Source organism: Micropterus salmoides, unplaced genomic scaffold, assembly GCF_014851395.1.
Source record: "Micropterus salmoides isolate LMB-PRFRI ecotype aquatic unplaced genomic scaffold, ASM1485139v1 Ms_hic_scaffold_18, whole genome shotgun sequence".
NCBI lineage: Eukaryota > Metazoa > Chordata > Actinopteri > Centrarchiformes > Centrarchidae > Micropterus > Micropterus salmoides.
Genome location: NW_024040928.1, coordinates 21,367,580 through 21,388,457, shown reverse-complemented (window position 1 = coordinate 21,388,457; position 20,878 = coordinate 21,367,580). Strand labels below are relative to the sequence as shown.

Below are 20,878 nucleotides of genomic sequence, written 5' to 3'. Positions count from 1 at the left end.
TTCAAGGTCAGAGTGACTCACAAGTCAAGCTTTAACAGCAGCATTATTCATTTGTTTAAATACTTAAAATGACCTTTGGACATAAAAGTAGTGTGAATTACAGTGTGTGACTTTTACATATGTCACGTCCCATTTCCCACCGACAGTCGTTTTTGAACCCAAACTATGATATTTCCCTCACCCCAACATAGTACGTTTTGTATCTGAACCCAACCAAACATATCAGAAAACAGTCATATGAACAGTTTGGAGGCAAACAAGTGATGTGTTTTGTCGTTTACTTTGGAGGATTTGTTGGAATGACACTAATGTCTTGCAATGAGTGCCTCCCGAGTGAACAGGTGGTAAGAGGATTCACTGAACTGTCAGTTGTTCACTCATACACTAAATAGTTATGGAAAGATATCTCACTCAAAGGTTCTTAACTTGGTGGCTGTGACCATCAAAGGAGGTCACATAGAGGTCAAAGGAAAGGTTGTAAAAGAAATTGTTTTAGAAAATTAAATTAATTCAGACATCATCTGTCTTTTGCCCTTGACCTCAACCTTCGTTGGTCTGTAGCAAAGGAAACAGGAGGATGATGGTTAACATGTAATGATTAAGTTTTTGATTGAAAACATATTGGATGTCCAATCAGAGTTTGTCAAACAAATATTTTGCTAACTTTTTAACGTAAAAAAAAGATAAATAAAAAAAAACACAGAGAAATGGAATCGGAAAATATTTTTAACCACAAAAGAACTGCAGGTCAAACTTTAGGGCAGGAGCACGTGACAGATTTGACTGTATGACACTTGAGGTGTGGTACCTTCAGTAACACCATTACTAGTACCTTGCCAGGGTGTGGAGTGTCCGTACCTGCAAGCGGTGTGCAAACAAGCCCTCAGTGAGAGGCTATTTTTTGTCTTTGCGTGTCCCTGCCAGGTCCTGATCCACGCCTGTTCTCTGTAACTGCTGGCATCTGAGACACTCATCTAATTGTATGTAAGTTGATTTTGACGGTGCAAGTCTGGACAGATCCTTCCTTTTGTCCATGACCCAGTATTTCGCTTTTTTTCTCTCCCTCTCTGTGATGGAGCTTCAGGGACACTGTAACATTTATATTGCTGTAAATGGAAAAACAAAGTTTAAAGTTGTTCCTAAACAAAACCGTGTAACTGTGCTGCTTCTGAATGTGACGGGCTTTTTATACAAAGTCCATCAGTATCAGCTTTGTGAAAACATCCTTGATGAGCTCAGATATGCTTTCACTGATGACGCAGGACAAGGAGGACTATTGTAGTGCCTCTTGTTGTGTTGAGTGATCTGAGAGGCAATCAGAGTGATTTCTGTCCAGCTCTTAGACAGATTAACAGGCAGGGCATATGGAACAAGGCTTCCAGGATATTTATGTGTGCTAAAGTGGTATGTCAGGAATGTGGACGTGGCAGGTGACCTCTCTATATTTCCAAATAAGGCCGGCTGACAGTTGTTTATTGCTGCTTTTGCTCAGGTCACCACAGTTTGTGTTTGTTTAGTGGAGGAATGTGTGTGGAGCCATGAAGGATGACCACTGTTTGAAATTCCGCCCAAATTATGTCTACGGTAACAAAAAATCATGTTTTTAATGAGATATTTGTGTGTGTGTGTGTGTGTTTGTGTGTGTGTGTGTGTGTGTGTGAGAGAGAGAGAGAGAGAGAGAGAGAGAGAGAGAGAGAGAGAGAGGTCCTATATATACAAGTACTGAGCCTAATGATAAGTGATTTTCCACTAGTGATAATAGATTCCCATTTATTTTGCTGTTAATTTCTCAGCAAACAAGTGCAGAGAAATTCAAAACAATGTCAAAGAATGGTATTTTCATATATTTACTTTATATGTTTATTTTTCTATTAGGAGCAGTTATATAAATTGACATAAAGGCCTATGTCATCTGCAGTCCTGCGGCAGCTTGAACTGCAATAGTTAACTCTCAGAAACATGTGACACTATAAGCTTTTGTACCTGCAGAACTAATCTACTTAAATAATTGATTTAATTTAATATTCATTCACCATTCCCATCACTCTCAGCTGTACTTGTCTAGTGCTAATTAGCATATGTTAGCATCCTAACAGGCCACACTATCATGGCGAAGATGATAAACATTTGCCTATGCCTGCTAGACACAGACTGTATAGAAAAAGGCTAGACATTTACATGTTAGCTTAGTCATGGTGAGCCTGCTAGCATGCTCATGTTAGCATTTAGCTAAAAGCATCACTGTGTTTAAGTACAGCCTCACAGAGCTGCTAGCAGTAGACCCTTAGTCTTGTTAAAACAAAGCAGTTCAACTGTGGAAAAATGTGTGATTTATCTTACATATAGTCTATGGTGTGTTGTAAACTGTCTGCTCCTCTTTAACAGCATATCCTAGATAGATTTAATATGGGAAATCATTTTGCAATGAGTGAAATCAATAAGGGTGGTGGATTCACAACATCACTGCTTTGATTAAAAAAGCATGTGTCCTGCATATTTAATTAATTCAGCATATACTGAGCGAAATGACAAGCAGACTGATTAAAAAGTTCATTCCTACACTGCTGCCAGTGTAACTTCACTGAAAATATTTTTTGAGCAGTAAACAGCTGGTTAACAGCTGCGACATTGCTAATGGTCAAGACAGGCCTCTGTATTAATTCGCCAAATTTGGAGAAAACATTTCACTGTAGAGCCTATTAGAATTAAACAGAATCGGCAGTTACGCTCTCAGCAGCAATTATATCAGATGATTCAGAACACCCAAACGTCTTTTTTCCCCAACCCGCTGAGCTCTGGAATGCAAATTACATTGTCCATGGAAGCCCATGAAAAGAAGCTGGCACACCGTGACCTCCTAATAGGCTGGAGATGGAACTGGATCAAATGTACATTCCTAGACACTATTAGATATTTAGAAATCACAGAGTGGCTGAGCCTGTGGCAACCAATGTCTTTTCCCGTGCGCAGGACGCGGCTAATGGTCCTGGCTCGGGCACAGCAATGTCGTGGTTGAACACTCCAATGAGTAGTTTATTAGGAATTAGTGGGAGCAGGGAGGAGGCCCAAATGAAAGAGACGCTCAGGTGGTCATCTGTGGGTCACTGTCGCCGGAAAATGGATTTTGAGCTCAAGAATGCATCAGATCTAATTGCATCTGTATGATATGAACCAACACAGCGAATGGTCACTTTATTGTTGAGAATTTTAAACAAAAACACTAAGTGTTTTCAACCAAAAAGGGACATTAGAAATGCCCAGCAGGTTTTTACATTAACCAGCAATTCAAGTGCAAGGTTTTTAAAATCTGCCGATGCTGACAAGTGAATGTATACAGGCATCATTTAGCTCTTGATGCTCCATTTGTGTGCTTTGTGCTGGTTAATTGCCGTGAAGAATCACAGGGGGTCAGTGCTGTGTATGTATGTGTGTGTGTGTGTGTGTGTGTGTGTGTGTGTGTGTGTGTGTGTGTGTGTGTGTGTGTGTGTGTGTGTGTTTGTCTGGGTATTGTGCATGCAGCAAAAACACCAGTAATCTCCCATGGTGAGTGTGTGACCTCAAGCAGCGTCTCACCCAGCTGAAGAACAAACACACTCTTCAGCACCTGTGTACAGCTCCAGGTCTTCACATGTCAGCTCATGCAGTCATACTTTTTGGGCTGTGTGCCAACTCTAAAAGACAATTAGACAATTTTCAAAATTACACCTTCAAATCGTGTCTTTTGACAAACAGTGACAAAAGCCACAAATTTGAATGTTTGACAGACTGCAACACCAAATGTTTTGCATTTTTGCTTCAACTAAAATAAAAAAGTGGACAAAATGAACTTTTACTTCATGCAAAAAATGTTCTCCGTGCTCTGAGTTCCTGCTCTGCCCTGACACAGAACCTAGCTGCTCTCTGATGATGGAACAAGGAAGAGCAAATGCAGACTTGCCATATTGGATTTACTGTAAATATGAGCTGCTGACGGGGAAAAGTTCCCCATGTCTTCTTTTTAGTTGTTAGTAGGGCTTGGCAATAACATAAGCAGGCTACGATCCCTTTTGGTTGTAGTCACAGATTGTAGAAGTGACCGCAAACGTGAGAGTCCAGTGAGAAAAATTAGACCTCCAACTTACTACAATTTGATGACACTGTGTTCTAGTTTTAGTGTGAATTTGTAAAATTGTTTTATATTAAGGAGTAACCCTTGTGGATCATCAAGAAGGCAAATGACCACAATGTCAGATTACTGAGTCTATCATTTCCTGTCATCTTGGACAAAAACTGAACAACCGTTAACCGCAACACAGTCACTCATTCATTTGTGTTTTCCTGTGCAAGTATGACACAACTTCAAGTGTACATCAAACCCACAAGATGACAAGAAATCCGATGTTAACAACTGCTGTCAACACTGACAATAAAACTGAAACATTTCTTCACCTTTCATCCCCAACCCCATGAGTCAACAGCTTTCTGAAGCTACATTACGAGAAAATCTTTGGCTGGTTTGGCCTGGGTTAGGACCTGTCTTGGTGCTGAGGCGCAGGAACAAGAGGACAGCCTGGATTCGGTGACTGGGACGTCCTAATTTCCTTTCCCTGTTTCTCCTGTCCTCTTCTCTCCTCATTACTCCTGCACTTTGCTCCTCCATTTTCCTCTTTCTCTTTTAATCTCCTAGTTTTCCTCTCCTCTGCCCTTTCTTTTCCTCATTTCTCCTTTCCTTGTTTCTCATTTCCTCTCTTTGTTTTCCTACTCCTTTTCTTGTTTGAAATCTCTTCATCTTGATTCTACAGCCCTCTCCTTCCTCCTTGTCTTTCCTAATCTCTCCTCGTCTGGTTTCTCCTCTGCCTGTCTTTCCTCTCCTCTCCTTCCATTGTTTCTTCCTCCCGTGTTTCCAATTTCCTGTCATCGTTCCTCATCTTATCATCCTTTTCTTGTTCATCCTCTCCACTTCTCTTCTTCATTCCTCATTTCTCCTCCCTTCTTTTTGTTCCTTCTCTCCCCCGCTCCTCTCCTTTTCTTGTTTACCTCCTCATTCCTCTCCTCTCAATTTTTTCCTTTCTCTCACATCCTTGTTACTCCACTCTTTTCTTCACCTCTACTCCTTTTGGCCATGTAGCAAAAACAGGAAAGAAATGGAAAGGAAAAAGAAGATGCGTGTTGTGCACATGCCTGTTAACTGCTCACATCTATACACCAACTTTCTTTCCAACTACCGTCTTTAGTGAACGTGTGTGGCAACATGTGTGTATTCAGACAAATGTTCCCTTGATCCTTATATTTATATTTTCTCCTGCCAAGAACAGCAGCACATTTTTTTCTGCACATGTACTTTCTTCTTCACAGGCTGAGCTTACAAAATAACAACCAAACACTAACATGAGTCTTTAATGAGCTTAAACAAGCTCCAAAATTGTGCATCACTCAAACATGTGTCGGTCCATTTGCTCACTCAGGTTAACGCCTTTCCAAATTGATAAATCTTTATTGTTACATATTTTCATTTTACACTGTAGACAAGTCAACTTTGCTGGCACCTGAGGCATTGATAATGGATCCTCCACAGGCTGAAACAAGCTAGCTACAGCTTCCATCAAGGGTCCAGACAGAGACTCACAGGCACCAGAAGACTCAGTTCAACTCTGACCTCAGGACCCCTCAGGGCAGAGCTTCCATCTCCAGACGGTTTGCTTTCAGCTCCATCACAGGGACATACCAGCACACATGTCTGTTAAACTCATAGCTCTGAAACTTGTTGCATTACATATAGGCATTGTCTTTACTAAATTGCTCTTACACTGCCTAATCACTGACGAATACTGGTAAAATTTTAGCTGATGCTGGTATGAAAATTCTGCTTGATACTAACGTGACATTTCTGAGCAGGCATTTGGTATTTCTCTTGCCTCACTATTTTCTATATTTTATATAGGCCTATGGCCTATATGAATGTATTTGTAAGTTTATTTATGAGTTCAGTGAATATGCTTCATATCTACTATATGCTTTGTCATGGTCCTGTTGAGAAGAATTTTGTACAGAAAAATGTTTCACCTTCCCATAATTCTTCTTCTTTGGCAGAAATAAAATGCCTTGCTCAATGGCACATAATCAGGAACGATGATTGCCCAGGAGAATGTCCTACCGCTTTCACTGTTTTTAAAGACTTAAAAGAGGATTGTGTGATACATTATCTCCAGTTGAAATGCTTTGTTTATGTATCCGTTTGTACAAAAACAGTGAAGATCTGAATGGCAGTTCAGGTGTGCTGCAGCACTACCTTGAACTGCCTCAGGCTCCTCTCCAGTGAACTCACGTCGGCTCCTAGCGGTTGGATCTGGAACTGCAAAGAGCTGAGTAGAATAATGAAACTCACCACTGTTCAGACCTGATGTATGACCTGACTATTTGACATGAAAAAATGCATTTTTTTCTAACAATCTAAACAATAAAGGGAAGTAGTAATTCTGTAGTGTATTTAAAAATACATAACAAAACTTTAAACTATACATGCATATAGATATAAAGTAGCATCAGATGAAATAAGCTAAAACATTTATTGAAAGAAGACCTCAAATAAATTGCAGATATGCATTATTGCCACTGGCATAGTAGGACCTACATAAGAATATTCTAGGAATATTGCCTCTACAGATATCACAGCATCACTAAAATACTATTATATTGTGAAAAAAAATCTCTTTTTGTGATGTTTTTCATTTTGCATACCAGAGAGACACTACTGGAATATTTTAGAAATATTACAACAATTTCAAGGGTTCTTGTGGTAATCGCTGACATGGAAATGCTTCTGAGGACTGATGGATGGACGCAGTGAGAGGAAACACTGGTCCATTAAAAGTCTGAGTGCAACACACTGAAGTTGGTCCCTCATCCCGCAGTGAAAAGGCTCTCTCTCTCTCTCTCTCTCTCTCTCTCTCTCTCTCTCTCTCTCTCTCTCTCTCTCTCTCTCTCTCTCTCTCTCTCTCTCTCTCTCTCTCTCAGGATAAGCTCGTCCCTTCTCTCCCCTCACCGTGATTGGACGAGGACACTTCTTAGGAATGGCATCAAACTATTTAAATAGCACTTTGTCCCCCTCGGCTTAAAAGGGAGTTTTTTAGCCGGCCGATCCCAGCAAGCTTTGAAACAAGACAAAAAAAAAAGAAGCAAGATTTTATTATTTCTCTTCTTTTCACGGTGGAACTTTTTTCTTTTAAATAATTCACTGTAGATTGATTGCTGAGGATTATTATTGGATTTCTACAATTTTTGCGGGACTTTATTATTATCTTTTCTCTTCTGTTTTAATTAAGCAGGTAAGTGACAAATATTCTAAGGAATGTGACTATTTCTGCAGCTGCACTCCCATAAATGATTTATTTGATATCAACTTCTGTTATGTTTTCAGTCTGTTGCATACTTTGTCTGACATTGACATTATTGGTACTAAATAGTTAGATTGTTGGGCTTTTGTCGTCATTTGTCACAGCAGGTTGGTGTTTCACCATGAAGCTGACAGGGATATTTTTGCTATTGATGCTTTGGACCTGCGAGAGTGCGCGAGTCGCAGGTGAGTTTGGCGGATCTAAGTGATTCAACTTGAACTTGTAAAACTTCACAGAATATCAGTTCTCTTTTCAGATAGGAAACTATTATTAACTATTATTGAGGCTACACATTTTACAAGAATCCGGTATTGTTTGAAAAAGTTCGCAGGGTACTGAAACTGAAAACAACAGAAATGCAGTGCACTGCGAGACAAAGGCTGACTGCTTATTATTATTCACCCGCAGAAAGTCGAGACGACAATAGCGTCTATGACTTGTTTGAGCTCGTCCAAGTCCCCAAGAAGAACCACGGGGTCACGCTCGTGAAAGGAGACGACCCGTACAGCCCCGCCTACAAGATCCTCAACCCGGACCTGATCCCCCCGATCCCCGAGAGCGCCTTCAGGGATCTGATCGATTCCATCCAAGCCGAGAGGGGATTCCTCCTCCTGCTGAACTTCAAGCAGTTCAAACGGACCAGGGGAAGCCTCCTGACCGTGGAGAAGCAGGACGGCTCGGGACCCGTGTTTGAGATCGTCTCCAACGGCAAGGCGAACACCTTGGACATCGTTTTCTCCACCGAGAACAAGCAGCAGGTGGTTTCCATTGAAGATGTGGATCTGGCTACGGGCCACTGGAAGAATATCACGCTGTTCGTGCAGGAAGACCGGGCGCAGCTGTACACGGGATGCGAGGACGTGAACCCCGCCGAGTTGGATGCCCCTATCCAGAGCATCCTGACGCCGGAGACCCCAGCCAGCGCTCAGCTCAGGATTGGAAAGGGAGCCGCGAAGGACAGGTTCATGGTGAGAGCACGGGCCACTATAGACTGAAGATTCATTTTTAACTTTGGTTAAATGAGTGGTCTTTTTTAACATTTTTTATCCGTATTGTTTTGATGCTGACAGCGGAAATTTAGTTTAAAACGCAACTATGCAATGATCTAAATGCGTAATAAACGCACACATCACAGGACTTATAGATTACTTTAATGACTAGTGTGATGCAATATTGAGCGGTTTTATTTACTGATGTACCGGATTGCAGCCTAAACTGAACTTTGATACTTGCAGGGGGTCCTTCAAAACGTGCGGTTTGTGTTTGGAACAACACTGGAGGCCATCCTCCGCAACAAAGGATGCCAAAGCTGTAAGTGAACAGGCAGCTTTTGTGTTTACTCCCCTCTAGCCTGCTTCATGTAGGCCTACTGTCAAGTCCATGCAAGTCCTTATCAAAGAAATATGTATATACTTAATTTGCTTTCTGATTTCTACATAAAACTCTCCCTGGTAAGCTGTTAACCACTTGTCACACAGGAATGCAAAATATCTCTGTGTACTGTATTCTCAAAATATGTTCTCTTTGTGCAGTATTAATTACTTTTCATAATAATTTATAGCACTGTGGGATGTGTAACATTTTAAGAACAATGTCCTTCCGCATTAATAAATCAACCATTAGGATGAGTGTGTAGATATGTGGTTTGATTTATGGTACTGTTCTTCTTTCAGCCATTACCACTGACAGCATGATTCTGGAGAACCTCAATGGCTCCTCAGCCATCAGAACAGAGTACACTGGACATAAGACTAAAGGTAAACACAGCATGTTGTGGACTTTCCATTATACATGTTATACTGGTTCATATCTGTTGATTAGACTGGACTAAGATAGAAAGGAAAACATTTTTTTAACCTTCACTAGAAATTAATGACCTTTCTTCCTGTGTTTTTGTCCTGGTAAAGACCTGCAGATGGTCTGTGGCTTCTCCTGTGAGGACCTGGTCAGCATGTTTAAGGAGCTGAAGGGCCTCGGTGTGGTGGTCAAGGAGCTGTCCAATGAACTTCGCCAGCTGGTAAGGAGGAAACCCACCAGACTGTCAGGTGACCGCCTGCCTGTCAGCTGTCTGTCCGCCGTAGTGTGTTTTTTAGATGTGTCTGGTCTCTGGGTATCCATCAACACATCCAGCAACATTAGACATGTATTGTATATTCAGCTAAGGATATGAGATACCTCTAACATGTTTGTCAAGTTTTGCACTACAAAAGCATATTTATTATTGATCAAATTAACTTTGAGTGCTTAGAAAACAAGGAAGCTGATTAAGGAAATATGCATTTTGTAGTGAATAGGGCTGTACTCTGATTTCAAATTCAATTATGGCGTTCACCAATACTGAAATCCGCAAAAAGAAAATTTAAACAAAATCTTTAATTATCTGTAGCTATTACCTTCTGATTTTCAAATTAAAAGAAAAACATATTTATGGCATCAGTTCAAAATTGTTTCCAAACCTATATAAATTTCTACTATCAAATAATGTTGAACTTGTTTGGATTGACAATGACCTTGTCTACCTGGTGCATATCGCCCTTTTTTATACTCTTTTCTGGGTAGTCATGCTCTTCACTTTTAACGTAGGATGAATTTTATTAAAGCTCCCAGGAGAAGTCATTTCTGGCAGGCTAACAACTGATTATGATCCAAATATTCAAAAAACAACATTTGTGTCTTCTATGTTTCTCTTGCACCGCCCTCCCAGACGGATGAGAACAAGCTGATAAAGAACCGTATCGGCATTCACAGTGGGGTCTGCATCCACAATGGCATTGTGCACAAGAACAGAGACGAGTGGACCGTGGATGACTGCACCGAGTGCACTTGTCAGGTGAGATCTCAAGTACTTAAACACACGTGTGAAGGGGATGCACTCTATGATTTGACTTGTTTGTACTTGCACACACACACAGGCACACAAACACTCATATGTAAAGACAAATCACACTGGGGCACCCACACTTAACCACCACTCAACTGATCTGGTCAGTAATTGGCAGTGTGAAGACCTGGCAGAAGGCCAACAGCCTTTACTGTTGTAATGAGAGGTCTGTCATCAGAAGTTCAACTCAAGTGTGGCCTAGAGGGACTTTACCAGACGTTAAGGGATGCATTGCCCATAATTAAGAACAAGACCTTGGCTCTGACAAATGGAAAGAAGGGATGTGTTTGGGTGCAAAATACTTGGCAGGGAAGATTCCTGCCTTTCACAGATAGGCTGTATTTCCTGATTTCCTCTTTGCCTCATGCACTAGTTGTCCTGATTCCCCCTTTTTTCACTATCAGTGATCAGATCCGGGAGGGAGAACATTACTATGCATATTTGCAGCCAGTTGTTATCTCTGAGTCATTCACAGTGCAGCCACACAGGTTGTGCTGGCAGGCTGGCTTTACTTGTTTGGGGCTCAGTGCCCAGTCCGGCTCCACAGTGAAACCGACTTCCATTGTTAGGACTTTGGCCTCATTCCCACCCTCCCCTGACCCAGTGGGCAGGTGGTTGTCCGCAGGGGTCTTTGTTCTCAGCCAAAATTCTGCTTTTTAGTTTTTCTGGCATGGTAAATCTGTGCAAACTCAGATGTTGAGCAGCAAATTTAACGAGTTGGTTGCACGGACATGGACCAAGACTTGAATAAAAAATTACCCTGCAACACGCACTTATGTAAATAGGTTTACACAATAATCAACTCTACATCAGTGACACAGTTCTGTAGTGTCTCAATTTCATTTGGAAATGGGGAGTTAACAGCACCTGGATATAATTTGGAAGAAAATTGCAGCAACATTCAAATTATATATATCTGAGCATATCTTTAACCATACATTTGATCTCTGTGCTTGTACAGAACTCTGCTACTGTGTGCCGCAAGATCTCCTGCCCACTGATCCCCTGTGCTAATGCTACTGTTCCTGATGGAGAGTGCTGCCCACGCTGTGGAACACGTAAGCTGTTTTATAAAAGCCCAACTCATTGTTAGAATCTGCATAGCTTTAGGAAAGTACACTGCAATTACAGTTATGTAAACCTGCACTTTAAGCTACTGTATAAATGGCCCCCATAAGCTAGAATGTTTATGTTTCAGACAGAGCATTCAAACACAGCCCCATTCAGTGAAAGAGCCGTTTCTATGCTTTTTGCCATACAAAACAAAAAGCCACAAATATTTCCCTAGATGTAAAGGTTTCTATTGAAGAGAAAACATGTTAATTTTCAGAGATGATTTCACTGCAATAACATCCGAGTAAATGAAAGGGAGCTTATGCGTTTGGAACATTGGCACTTTGTGCTCCAAAACATCTTTGAATCTTCAAGTTGAAATGGCTGTAATTTGCCAAATTGGTTAAAGTGGGATGGAAAATTGGTTGGCTGTTTAGTGAAGCCATCTTCTACATGAGGAGAGGTGACTTGTTCTTCATACCTATGTATCCTGGCTGCAGTGCTTCCCTAAAACCTAAATAAACAGGGTTGCTGCATTCATTCAGACCTCAGCCACTTGTTGAAGTCATTACACACCCAGCACCATGTTTGCAAAATCTGTTTCCTCTTTAGAAAAACCTAAGCCAATGGGGCATCCTTATGTATCGTGAGGACAGTGGACTTTTCTATTTCTCCAACTTCTCCTAGAATGTTATTCTCCCTCCCTCTCAGACGGCCTTCTCTCTGTCCCAGCTAAATCCACACTGTTTCCGCTTTAAGAGCTTTCCCTCCTCATTTAGGCTCAGGGGTGTTTGTGAGGGGGTGCTGCCTCACTGGAATAGCTCTTTTATTGTCTCCTTTTTCTCCTCTTTCTCATATTCTCTCCCTCCTGCTCAGCGAGTGACTATGCAGAGGACGGCTGGTCGCCGTGGTCTGAATGGACCCATTGTTCTGTGTCATGTGGGCGGGGCATCCAGCAGCGTGGGCGCTCTTGCGACCGTATCAATAACAACTGTGAGGGCACCTCTGTGCAGACCCACGACTGCTACCTCCAGGAGTGTGACAAGCGCTGTAAGTTAACACAACACACTCTTACCCCGCAGCCAAACAAACAAACAAGTAGACCCTGTTAAGTAGCCAGCCTGATTTACATGTAGATATCTGCTAGTCTGTCATCATCTGTGTATCATAATATCTGATAGAGTGTCACAGAGATCTAATGCTTTGCTTCCTGATAACCGACCTCTGACCTTTCTTTGCGGCCTTCAGTCAAGCAGGACGGAAGCTGGAGCCATTGGTCACCCTGGTCATCCTGCTCCGTCACCTGTGGTGCTGGTGTTATCACCCGTATCCGCCTCTGCAACTCCCCCACCCCTCAGCTTGGAGGCAAGGAATGTGAGGGAGAAGGCCGGCAAACCGAGAAGTGTCAGAAGTCTCCTTGCCCCAGTAAGTCCCACCATCTGATATTCGCACCCAGGTTGCATGTCTGACTTGTACACAGCAAGGAAAGAAATTGATCATGTTTTCTTCTTCTCCCCCTTAGTCAATGGTAACTGGGGACCCTGGTCACCATGGGATACCTGCACTCTCACATGTGGTGGTGGTGTCCAGACTCGTAAACGCCTGTGCAATGACCCTGCACCAAAATACGGTGGCAAAGATTGTGTTGGTGATGCCAAAGACACCCAGATGTGCAACAAGAAAGCATGCCCGATTGGTGAGGCATTTTAATGACTTACAGAGCTTCTACAATCTAGTTCCATGTATCTGTTTTATTTTAAACATGTTGTTTTTACTGTGCTCTAATTAACTACATTACTGTTGTTGTTAGTTTAGTTTTAAGTATTTACAATGAGATCATTACTGGAATTGGATTTACTTGATTAAAAAAAGGTGATATCTGAATCATACCTTTCATCTTGAAGTTGATGTCTTGACAATGAGCCAACATTGCTGTTTTCAGATGGGTGCCTGTCTAACCCCTGCTTTGCTGGAGCCAAGTGCACCAGTTTCATTGATGGTTCCTGGAAGTGTGGAAAGTGCCCAGCTGGCTACACTGGCAATGGTATCAAGTGTAAAGATGTTGATGAGGTAAAAAATTATTAATTATAACATTGTATTATGATTTTGTCAGATACAAACATGGTTTGAGGCCTGAAACATATACCAAGTCTCCATCTTAACGATCTTAATGGTTGTTCTTTTCATCCTAAAAACAGTGCAAGGAGGTTCCAGATGCCTGCTTTGAGTTTAATGGTGTGCACCGCTGTGAGAACACAGATCCTGGCTACAACTGTCTTCCCTGCCCTCCTCGCTACTCAGGACCCCAGCCATTTGGCAGAGGTGTGGAGCAGGCTGCTGCTAAGAAACAGGCAAGTACAGTCTTGTCTTTGTGTTAAGCAACAAATCAGGAAATATTATAAAGCAATAATGCTCTGACAAAAAGAGATAAAGAGTTGATAACTAAATACTGACAACAGTTGGTGAAAGGTACAAGAACACTCGCGTCTCCAGGGCAGGATCATGCTCAGATATTGTGATGAATGCCTGCCTTCTCAAAGAACATAATGTCAGGAATCTGGACTATTCATAGCCAGCCTGATCACTGACCTTGATCAAATTATGCATTCCTCCTTCACTCTCCAGGTGTGTACACCCCGTAATCCCTGCCTTGATGGAAGCCATGACTGCAACAAAAATGCCCGCTGTAACTACCTCGGACACTTTGCCGATCCCATGTACCGGTGCGAGTGCAAGCCCGGCTATGCTGGCAATGGCCATATCTGTGGAGAGGACACGGATCTGGATGGATGGCCCAATGCTGACTTGGTTTGTGTGGAGAACGCCACCTACCACTGCAAAAAGGTACATAGTGGGGAAGCAGCGAAGCTCTGACATGATAAAAAGAATAAAGTTCTTTGAGACAAAGTCACTGTCACGTAAGACATGTTTTTGCAGAGTTAAAGTCAAGTTATGTGTAAACTCTGACTGTCTAACCCTGTGTGTTATTTAGGACAACTGCCCCAACCTCCCTAACTCTGGGCAAGAAGATTATGATAAGGATGGCATTGGAGATGCTTGTGACAATGATGATGACAACGATGGCATTCCTGACGATAGGGTAAGTAAAACTCTCCAGATGCGGTCATAACAGTGAACAAGGAAGTGTGTGTGTTTGTGTGACTGTGATTTCTGCATTCATCATTCATGCTGTCTACTAAGAAGGCAGGTGGTGAAGGGGAAGGGGAGGGGAGGCTCAGCAGAAAAGCAAATGTTTCTCCCTGGCCTGAGCCAAAACCTCAAATTCCAACACTGACGTACGGCTCTGAAGGAGCCTCACTTTGTGTTTGCTAATCCCAACATTAGATTTGGGACAAGACCTAAATATAAAGCACCTTTTCATCTCTCCCTCCCTGTAATCTCAGATGGCAAATGACAAGCACTGTAACTGGAAGCTTATCCTCAACTCTTGCTCTCCCCCTCTTGTCTTTCTCTTTTTGAAACAGGACAACTGTCCATTCGTGTATAACCCCAGGCAGTATGACTATGACCGTGATGATGTGGGTGACCGCTGTGATAACTGCCCCTACAATAGTAACCCAGATCAGACCGACACAGACAACAACGGAGAGGGAGATGCCTGTGCTGTGGACATCGATGGAGATGGTAAGAAATGGAATAATAAAAAATCCTTGGGAAATCTACATATACTATAAGTGAGATCATGCATGTTGAATAATATATTTTATATTTATGTGCTGGCTTTTCAAATGTTTCCATTCATTCCCCAGGCATACTGAATGAGAAGGACAACTGCCCCTATGTGTACAATGTCGACCAGAGAGACACAGATCTCGACGGAGTGGGAGACATGTGTGACAATTGCCCTCTAGAACATAATCCTGATCAGGTGTGTGGACACACATACACATCGCCAGTCCCCATTTCCTTCCACCTCACCCACCAGCAACAATCCACAATCATCTCCTTGCCTTTCTGTAGAGCTCAGCATATATCTGTCTTTCAATTGAGACACCGCCTCAGTCATTAGCCCTGTGTAGCTGTCTATGCTTTATCACGCCATTTAAAGGTGGAGTAAATCCTGTATGCAGCTCAAGGGCACATCTGTTCAATAAGGAGTGGTGGGGGGGCTATAGATCTTTTCAATGGACCATTGACATTAGCTGGCTAATGTGAGTAAAGAGGCCCTAGGCTGGATATTACTAAGGAATGGGCTGGCCCTGGGCTGTGTCCATGCCCTGTCTGCACACCACAGGCTTGCTCAGTCCACCTGTGCCATGCTACACTGAGAAATAGGAATGTGTTGAACAACGGAACTCAGAAAAATGATGGGGGAAGGATGGGGTGAGTCTAAATCTGCAGCGATGTGGAGTGAAGAGTGAATTGCACCAGGCAATTAAAGTCCAAAAGAGACAAGTCCAGACATGGACTACAAGACTACTAAAATGCCCTCTTCAAAATTTGTGGTCTTATTAAGATATTTTACATTAGAATTTTTGATTCTATCCAGTTACCCACATCTTCATTATCCTATCCTTTCTCCCACCCTCCATCTGCTTCCGTTCATCCTCTTTGCCCCTATTCTTTCTTAGTGTTGTAGGGTATGTCTAGTCTTGCCAAGTAAGGCTAGCATGACTTGAGGGTACTCAACAAGCAAATTGGAGTAGGAGGAGCAACAGAGTCTTTTGGAGTCATGTTTGATTTTCAGTCACTGAAAACTGCTGACAGATCTGGGACAAATTGAGCTTGGCAGCTTTACAGAGGCAGAATGATTTCAGCCTAAGGAAAGTCCTTAGTGAAAGCAGGAGAGGAGAGATGAAAGAACACCAGTAGCAGGAAACACTGTGGTGAAAGGAAATGAGCAAAGTGGAATGTAACCACGCGCTAATACTTCATTGTCCCCTTAAGCCATACATTAAGTCAGAAACATTCTACCATTGCAGGTGGATTCAGATGATGACCGTGTGGGAGACAAGTGTGACAGCAACCAAGACATCGATGAGGATGGACACCAGAACAACCTGGACAACTGTCCATACATCCCCAACGCCAACCAGGCTGACCATGACAAGGATGGCAAGGGTGACGCCTGTGACCACGATGATGACAACGATTTCATCCCTGATGATAAGGACAACTGCAGACTGGCCTTCAACCCTGACCAACTAGATTCTGATGGTGAGCTAAAGGACACTGCTTGTCCTAAACGGTTCTGAAACACAGCTCACAGCATGCCTAGAGATCTTCAATATTGAATTTGTTTTTCAGGTGATGGTCGTGGAGATGCTTGTAAAGATGACTTTGACCAAGACAATGTGCCTGACATCTATGACGTGTGTCCCGAGAACTTTGACATTAGCGAGACAGACTTCCGCAAGTTCCAGATGGTTCCTCTGGACCCCAAAGGCACCTCCCAGATTGATCCTAATTGGGTTGTCCGCCATCAGGGCAAAGAGCTGGTTCAGACTGTCAACTGTGACCCTGGCATTGCTGTTGGTAAGTAAACAGAATGTGTTGGGACCATCAAAAAGGCACCCAATTTCACTCAATTTCATTACATTATTCTGTTGAAACTCTGGCCTGTAACTTGTATTTTCCTTTAGGATACCACGAGTTCAATTCAGTGGACTTCAGTGGGACTTTCTTCATCAACACAGAGAGGGATGATGATTATGCCGGCTTTGTGTTTGGCTACCAGTCCAGTTCCAGGTTCTATGTGGTGATGTGGAAGCAAATTACTCAGACGTACTGGTCAAATAAACCCACCAAGGCCCAGGGATACTCTGGCCTGTCCATTAAAGTGGTTAACTCCACCACTGGCCCAGGAGAGCACCTCAGAAATGCCCTCTGGCACACAGGGAATACTCCTGGACAGGTAAGAAATTTGGTGGACTTCTATCCCCTAATGAATGATTTTAACATGATGATGAGGGTAATGATGAATATGATGTGTAAAAAGATAAATTCATGGCTGTTTATTTCTCGCTTTAGGTCCGCACTCTCTGGCATGACCCTAAGAATGTTGGATGGAAAGACTTCACTGCCTACAGATGGCATCTGATCCACAGACCGAGAACAGGACTTATTAGGTGTGCAGAGGATATTAATTATTCCATATCAAAATTACATGCCATCGAAATTCCATGCTTTGGAACTCACCAACTTTTTTTCCCCCTTTATTCCCACAGAGTTGTGATGTACGAGGGCAAGAAGATCATGGCAGATTCTGGTAGTATCTATGACAAGACATATGCAGGCGGCAGGCTAGGTCTTTTTGTCTTCTCACAAGAGATGGTATACTTCTCAGACCTCAAGTATGAATGCAGAGGTAAGGATTTATATAAAATCAACTAAAATGTGATTGTAAAAGTAGCTTCCTCAAAAGCACTTCATGTTCTGCCCCAAAATCGATGTCCCTGTGGCCATTCAATTCCATTTATTATGTCTATTTCTTTTCACAGATACCTAAATGCATGGCGCAGGAAGCTCTGAGGAATGCACCTTTTTTGTATAAAGTATGAACTTATATATTCTGATGCAAAGTCCAGGGACTGATTTATTTCCGCAACTCTTTCTTCTGCGGCACGCACACTTGGACGATGGGGAAGGGCATGTGGTCAGCCTCAGGGTAGCTTGAAGCTGGTTTGGGCAGAGCACCAACCTGTTGACTGCCAGTTGAGAGTCAGAGAGCCCCTTCTCCTCCAGCCTTAGTATCCACGAGAGCAGGGATAGCTTGGGGGAACAAAACAAGCCCCCTAGCTTTGCCAGTAGGACACAAACACCTTCTATCCCAGCTCTGCCTGCTTTCTCGCTCTCTGAAAGACCTCATTCATCTCTGTGCGGGAACGGCTCCCCGTAGACAACTATGCACTTCCAAGCCTTTACATCTCTCTCTCTCTCTCTCTCTCTCTCTCTCTCTCTCTCTGTCTCTCTGTCTCTCTTTCTATGTCACTTCTTCAGTCTGTGTGACTTTCTACCTATACCTTCAGGATGGACATCCCAAAGAAAAAAACTGATGAAATAGTCCCTCTGCTTTACCAGATCTGCCAGGATGTAGATTTTGAATGATAAAACTTTTGAGGACTCAAAGCAGGAGACAGCAATAATCATAGGAATCTTTGTTGTTGAGGACTTACAACTTAAGAAAACTGTTGGGAACGCAGCAAGCTAGTAAAGAAATAAGGGGAACATGATGTTGTGGATGTTTGTGTTCATAAATGTACTGTATGTGGAAGACTGGAATAAGAAAGTGTGTTTACCCATCTACCTAAGAATTTCTGTAGAGAACAACAATGTAGAAGAGAAATACAAAATTACATTTAGGTTAGCTATCTTTTGAACTTTAAAGTTCTTTTGAACATCATGGACTTTGTTGATGTTGTCTAGTTAACTAAACAACTCTCAGGGTGAGATGTGATGATGAAAATGTTTGAGGATTATATTTCACACAAAATGGATAGAGCCAGTGATCTCAAAGCTACAATTCCCTCCAAAATACTCCCTAACTTACAATCAAAACCTTGGTCAATGAAGAGATTTATCTGCCTTAGCTTCTGAAGATTTCAATTTGAAATTATGTAAATACATGTAATTTATTGACTCTTGCCTACAATGTAGGCAGCCAAGGAACATTTTAATGCTTTCAAATAGGTAAAAAAGAATCTATCCAATCACAGTGAAAACTGACCCCAAACCAGGTACAGCCAGGTGTTAGATGCAGGATGCACACTGTTGTCAGTGTCTAACCTCTCCTGCTGTACAAAGTGAATTACGTATTCTTCAGATAGGGCCATTTAGCATAAAGTGTATGTGACTTGTGTGCCTTTTCTTCAGAGAGAGATGAATAACAAAGGAAATCTTTGATGTACAAATATTACCTCATTGCTGTTGTATAATTTGATCAAACAAAAACACAACCTAAGTACTTTTTCATATACCTTTGAAATGATTGACATCTTAGTGCTACTGTAGCATGAGCTGTAAATAGTATTTTCATTTCATATCTAAAAACACAACAAGCTCCCAATCCCATGACCTACCCCGTTGAGAATGAATAAAATGGGAGATATCTTTTTTCTTTTTAATAATTTTGCTTTATCATGTATGTCCAATGCTGTTTTTAGCAGATAAATTATTGTTCTGTTTTGTCTTAGCTGTTTGTGAGAGGTTGATTTGTGTGTGTGTGTGTGTGTGTGTGTGTTCGTGTGTGCGCGCGCGCGTGCGTGTGTGTGTGTGTGTGTGTAGATAACTGCTATTTAAATAATTTATCAGGATTTGTTGCCTTACCAAAGGCCACATGTCCCTCTGTATAAACGGTTTGCACACTGACGTGAGGATGTTCTGTTCTTTATCGTTTTTAACTTCTTTGTTATTGTGTATCAATGTTACCATTATTTTTGTACAATTAGTTTTGCTTGTCTGTAAACATTTTCTTAGTTGTACAAAGCAAAAATGCTGTTTTTATTCATAGCGATTATTTTGTTACGTACTTCAAGTCAATAAATAGTTGTTAAAATTCTCAAGCATGGCTGTACTTTTGTTGTCAATTAGGAGCTGTTTTACCATATTTCATCCAGTGTTGATCAAGTCGACAATGTGCAAATTCAATATGTTTTACATGAAACACAAACTGGTAGATGACTCAGACCAGACCTAATGAAGGCTTCTTCCAACCAGAACACATCACGAAGACAACCTGTTTCCACCGCTTTCTCTCTGCAGAGAGGCACACATTGCCTTTATGATCAAGGCCACATGAGGAATGTGACACAGACGTCTGCTCCTCAGCTTGATCTGCCTGACCTCTCTGTGCACAGAGCTCTACAGAACGTTGAACTACATGGAGAGCAAATATTAGACCGACACAAACCTTGACATTGGCTGACTAGTTTCAAGACAGAGAGCCTGAAAAGTTTACTGGTGAACAAAATAGCAGGAACATAACACAGCAGAACCACACACTGTAACCTCATTTATCACTTTGGTCAATCAACACTACTCTGACTCAACAAAATTTGAATATCATAAGTTTGCAAATGGTGGTGCCAAATTTTATTTACTATTATACATCTTTACATGAATAACACACAGTAACAGTTTGCTGTGAGTTGTGATCTATAACATTTTGTGTTTCTTTTTACTTTAGGTGATACCTATCACCTAATTGTTGACTGCAATGTTGTTTGTCTCCATCTTTAGTGTTAGGGCAGTCCCTGTTGTCACGTGCTAAAAAACAAAAAATAAAACAAGCTCTTCTTCAGTTAACTCCAAAAAAGAAAAGTTAGAGTTAGAGTTAGAGTTAGAGGCATTGCTGTAAGACATCTTGATGGTGAATATTTATAAACCACTGCATGTCTAGTTGCCCACTCTTAGATTTGACCAGCAAGACCAGGACTTCAAACTGGCAGCCTTCCGGTCACAAGTCAAGAGCATGATTACGTGTCACACACACCCCTCAAATAATGACAGACCAAAGCTCAGAAAGACTTACCCAATCACCTCCAGCACCTTAAATGGGTCTGTAAAAAGCACCTTGTGTAGTAAAAGGATATAAACATTAGCCTTGAAGTGT

General features: G+C 41.9%; 1 protein-coding gene across 2 annotated transcripts; it reads left to right on the top strand.

The window, feature by feature from the left end:
• The first annotated feature begins 7,087 nt into the window (after nt 1-7,087).
• thbs1b (thrombospondin 1b) lies at nt 7,088-19,829 on the top strand. 2 transcript variants are annotated; one of them, XM_038727024.1, is made up of 23 exons: nt 7,088-7,304; nt 7,481-7,558; nt 7,782-8,341; nt 8,609-8,684; nt 9,047-9,130; nt 9,281-9,390; nt 10,078-10,203; nt 11,216-11,312; nt 12,184-12,357; nt 12,556-12,732; nt 12,830-13,003; nt 13,250-13,377; nt 13,506-13,658; nt 13,933-14,151; nt 14,300-14,407; nt 14,793-14,952; nt 15,078-15,196; nt 16,251-16,485; nt 16,576-16,803; nt 16,911-17,182; nt 17,299-17,396; nt 17,496-17,635; nt 17,769-19,829. In XM_038727024.1, exons 2-23 carry the CDS (start codon nt 7,495-7,497, stop codon nt 17,774-17,776), a joined length of 3,510 nt encoding a protein of 1,169 aa, XP_038582952.1. In that variant the 5' UTR covers nt 7,088-7,304; nt 7,481-7,494; the 3' UTR covers nt 17,777-19,829. The 2 variants fall into 2 exon arrangements, with proteins under 2 accessions (XP_038582952.1, XP_038582951.1); XM_038727023.1 differs by having other exon boundaries at nt 7,478-7,558.
• The last annotated feature ends 1,049 nt before the right edge of the window (nt 19,830-20,878 follow it).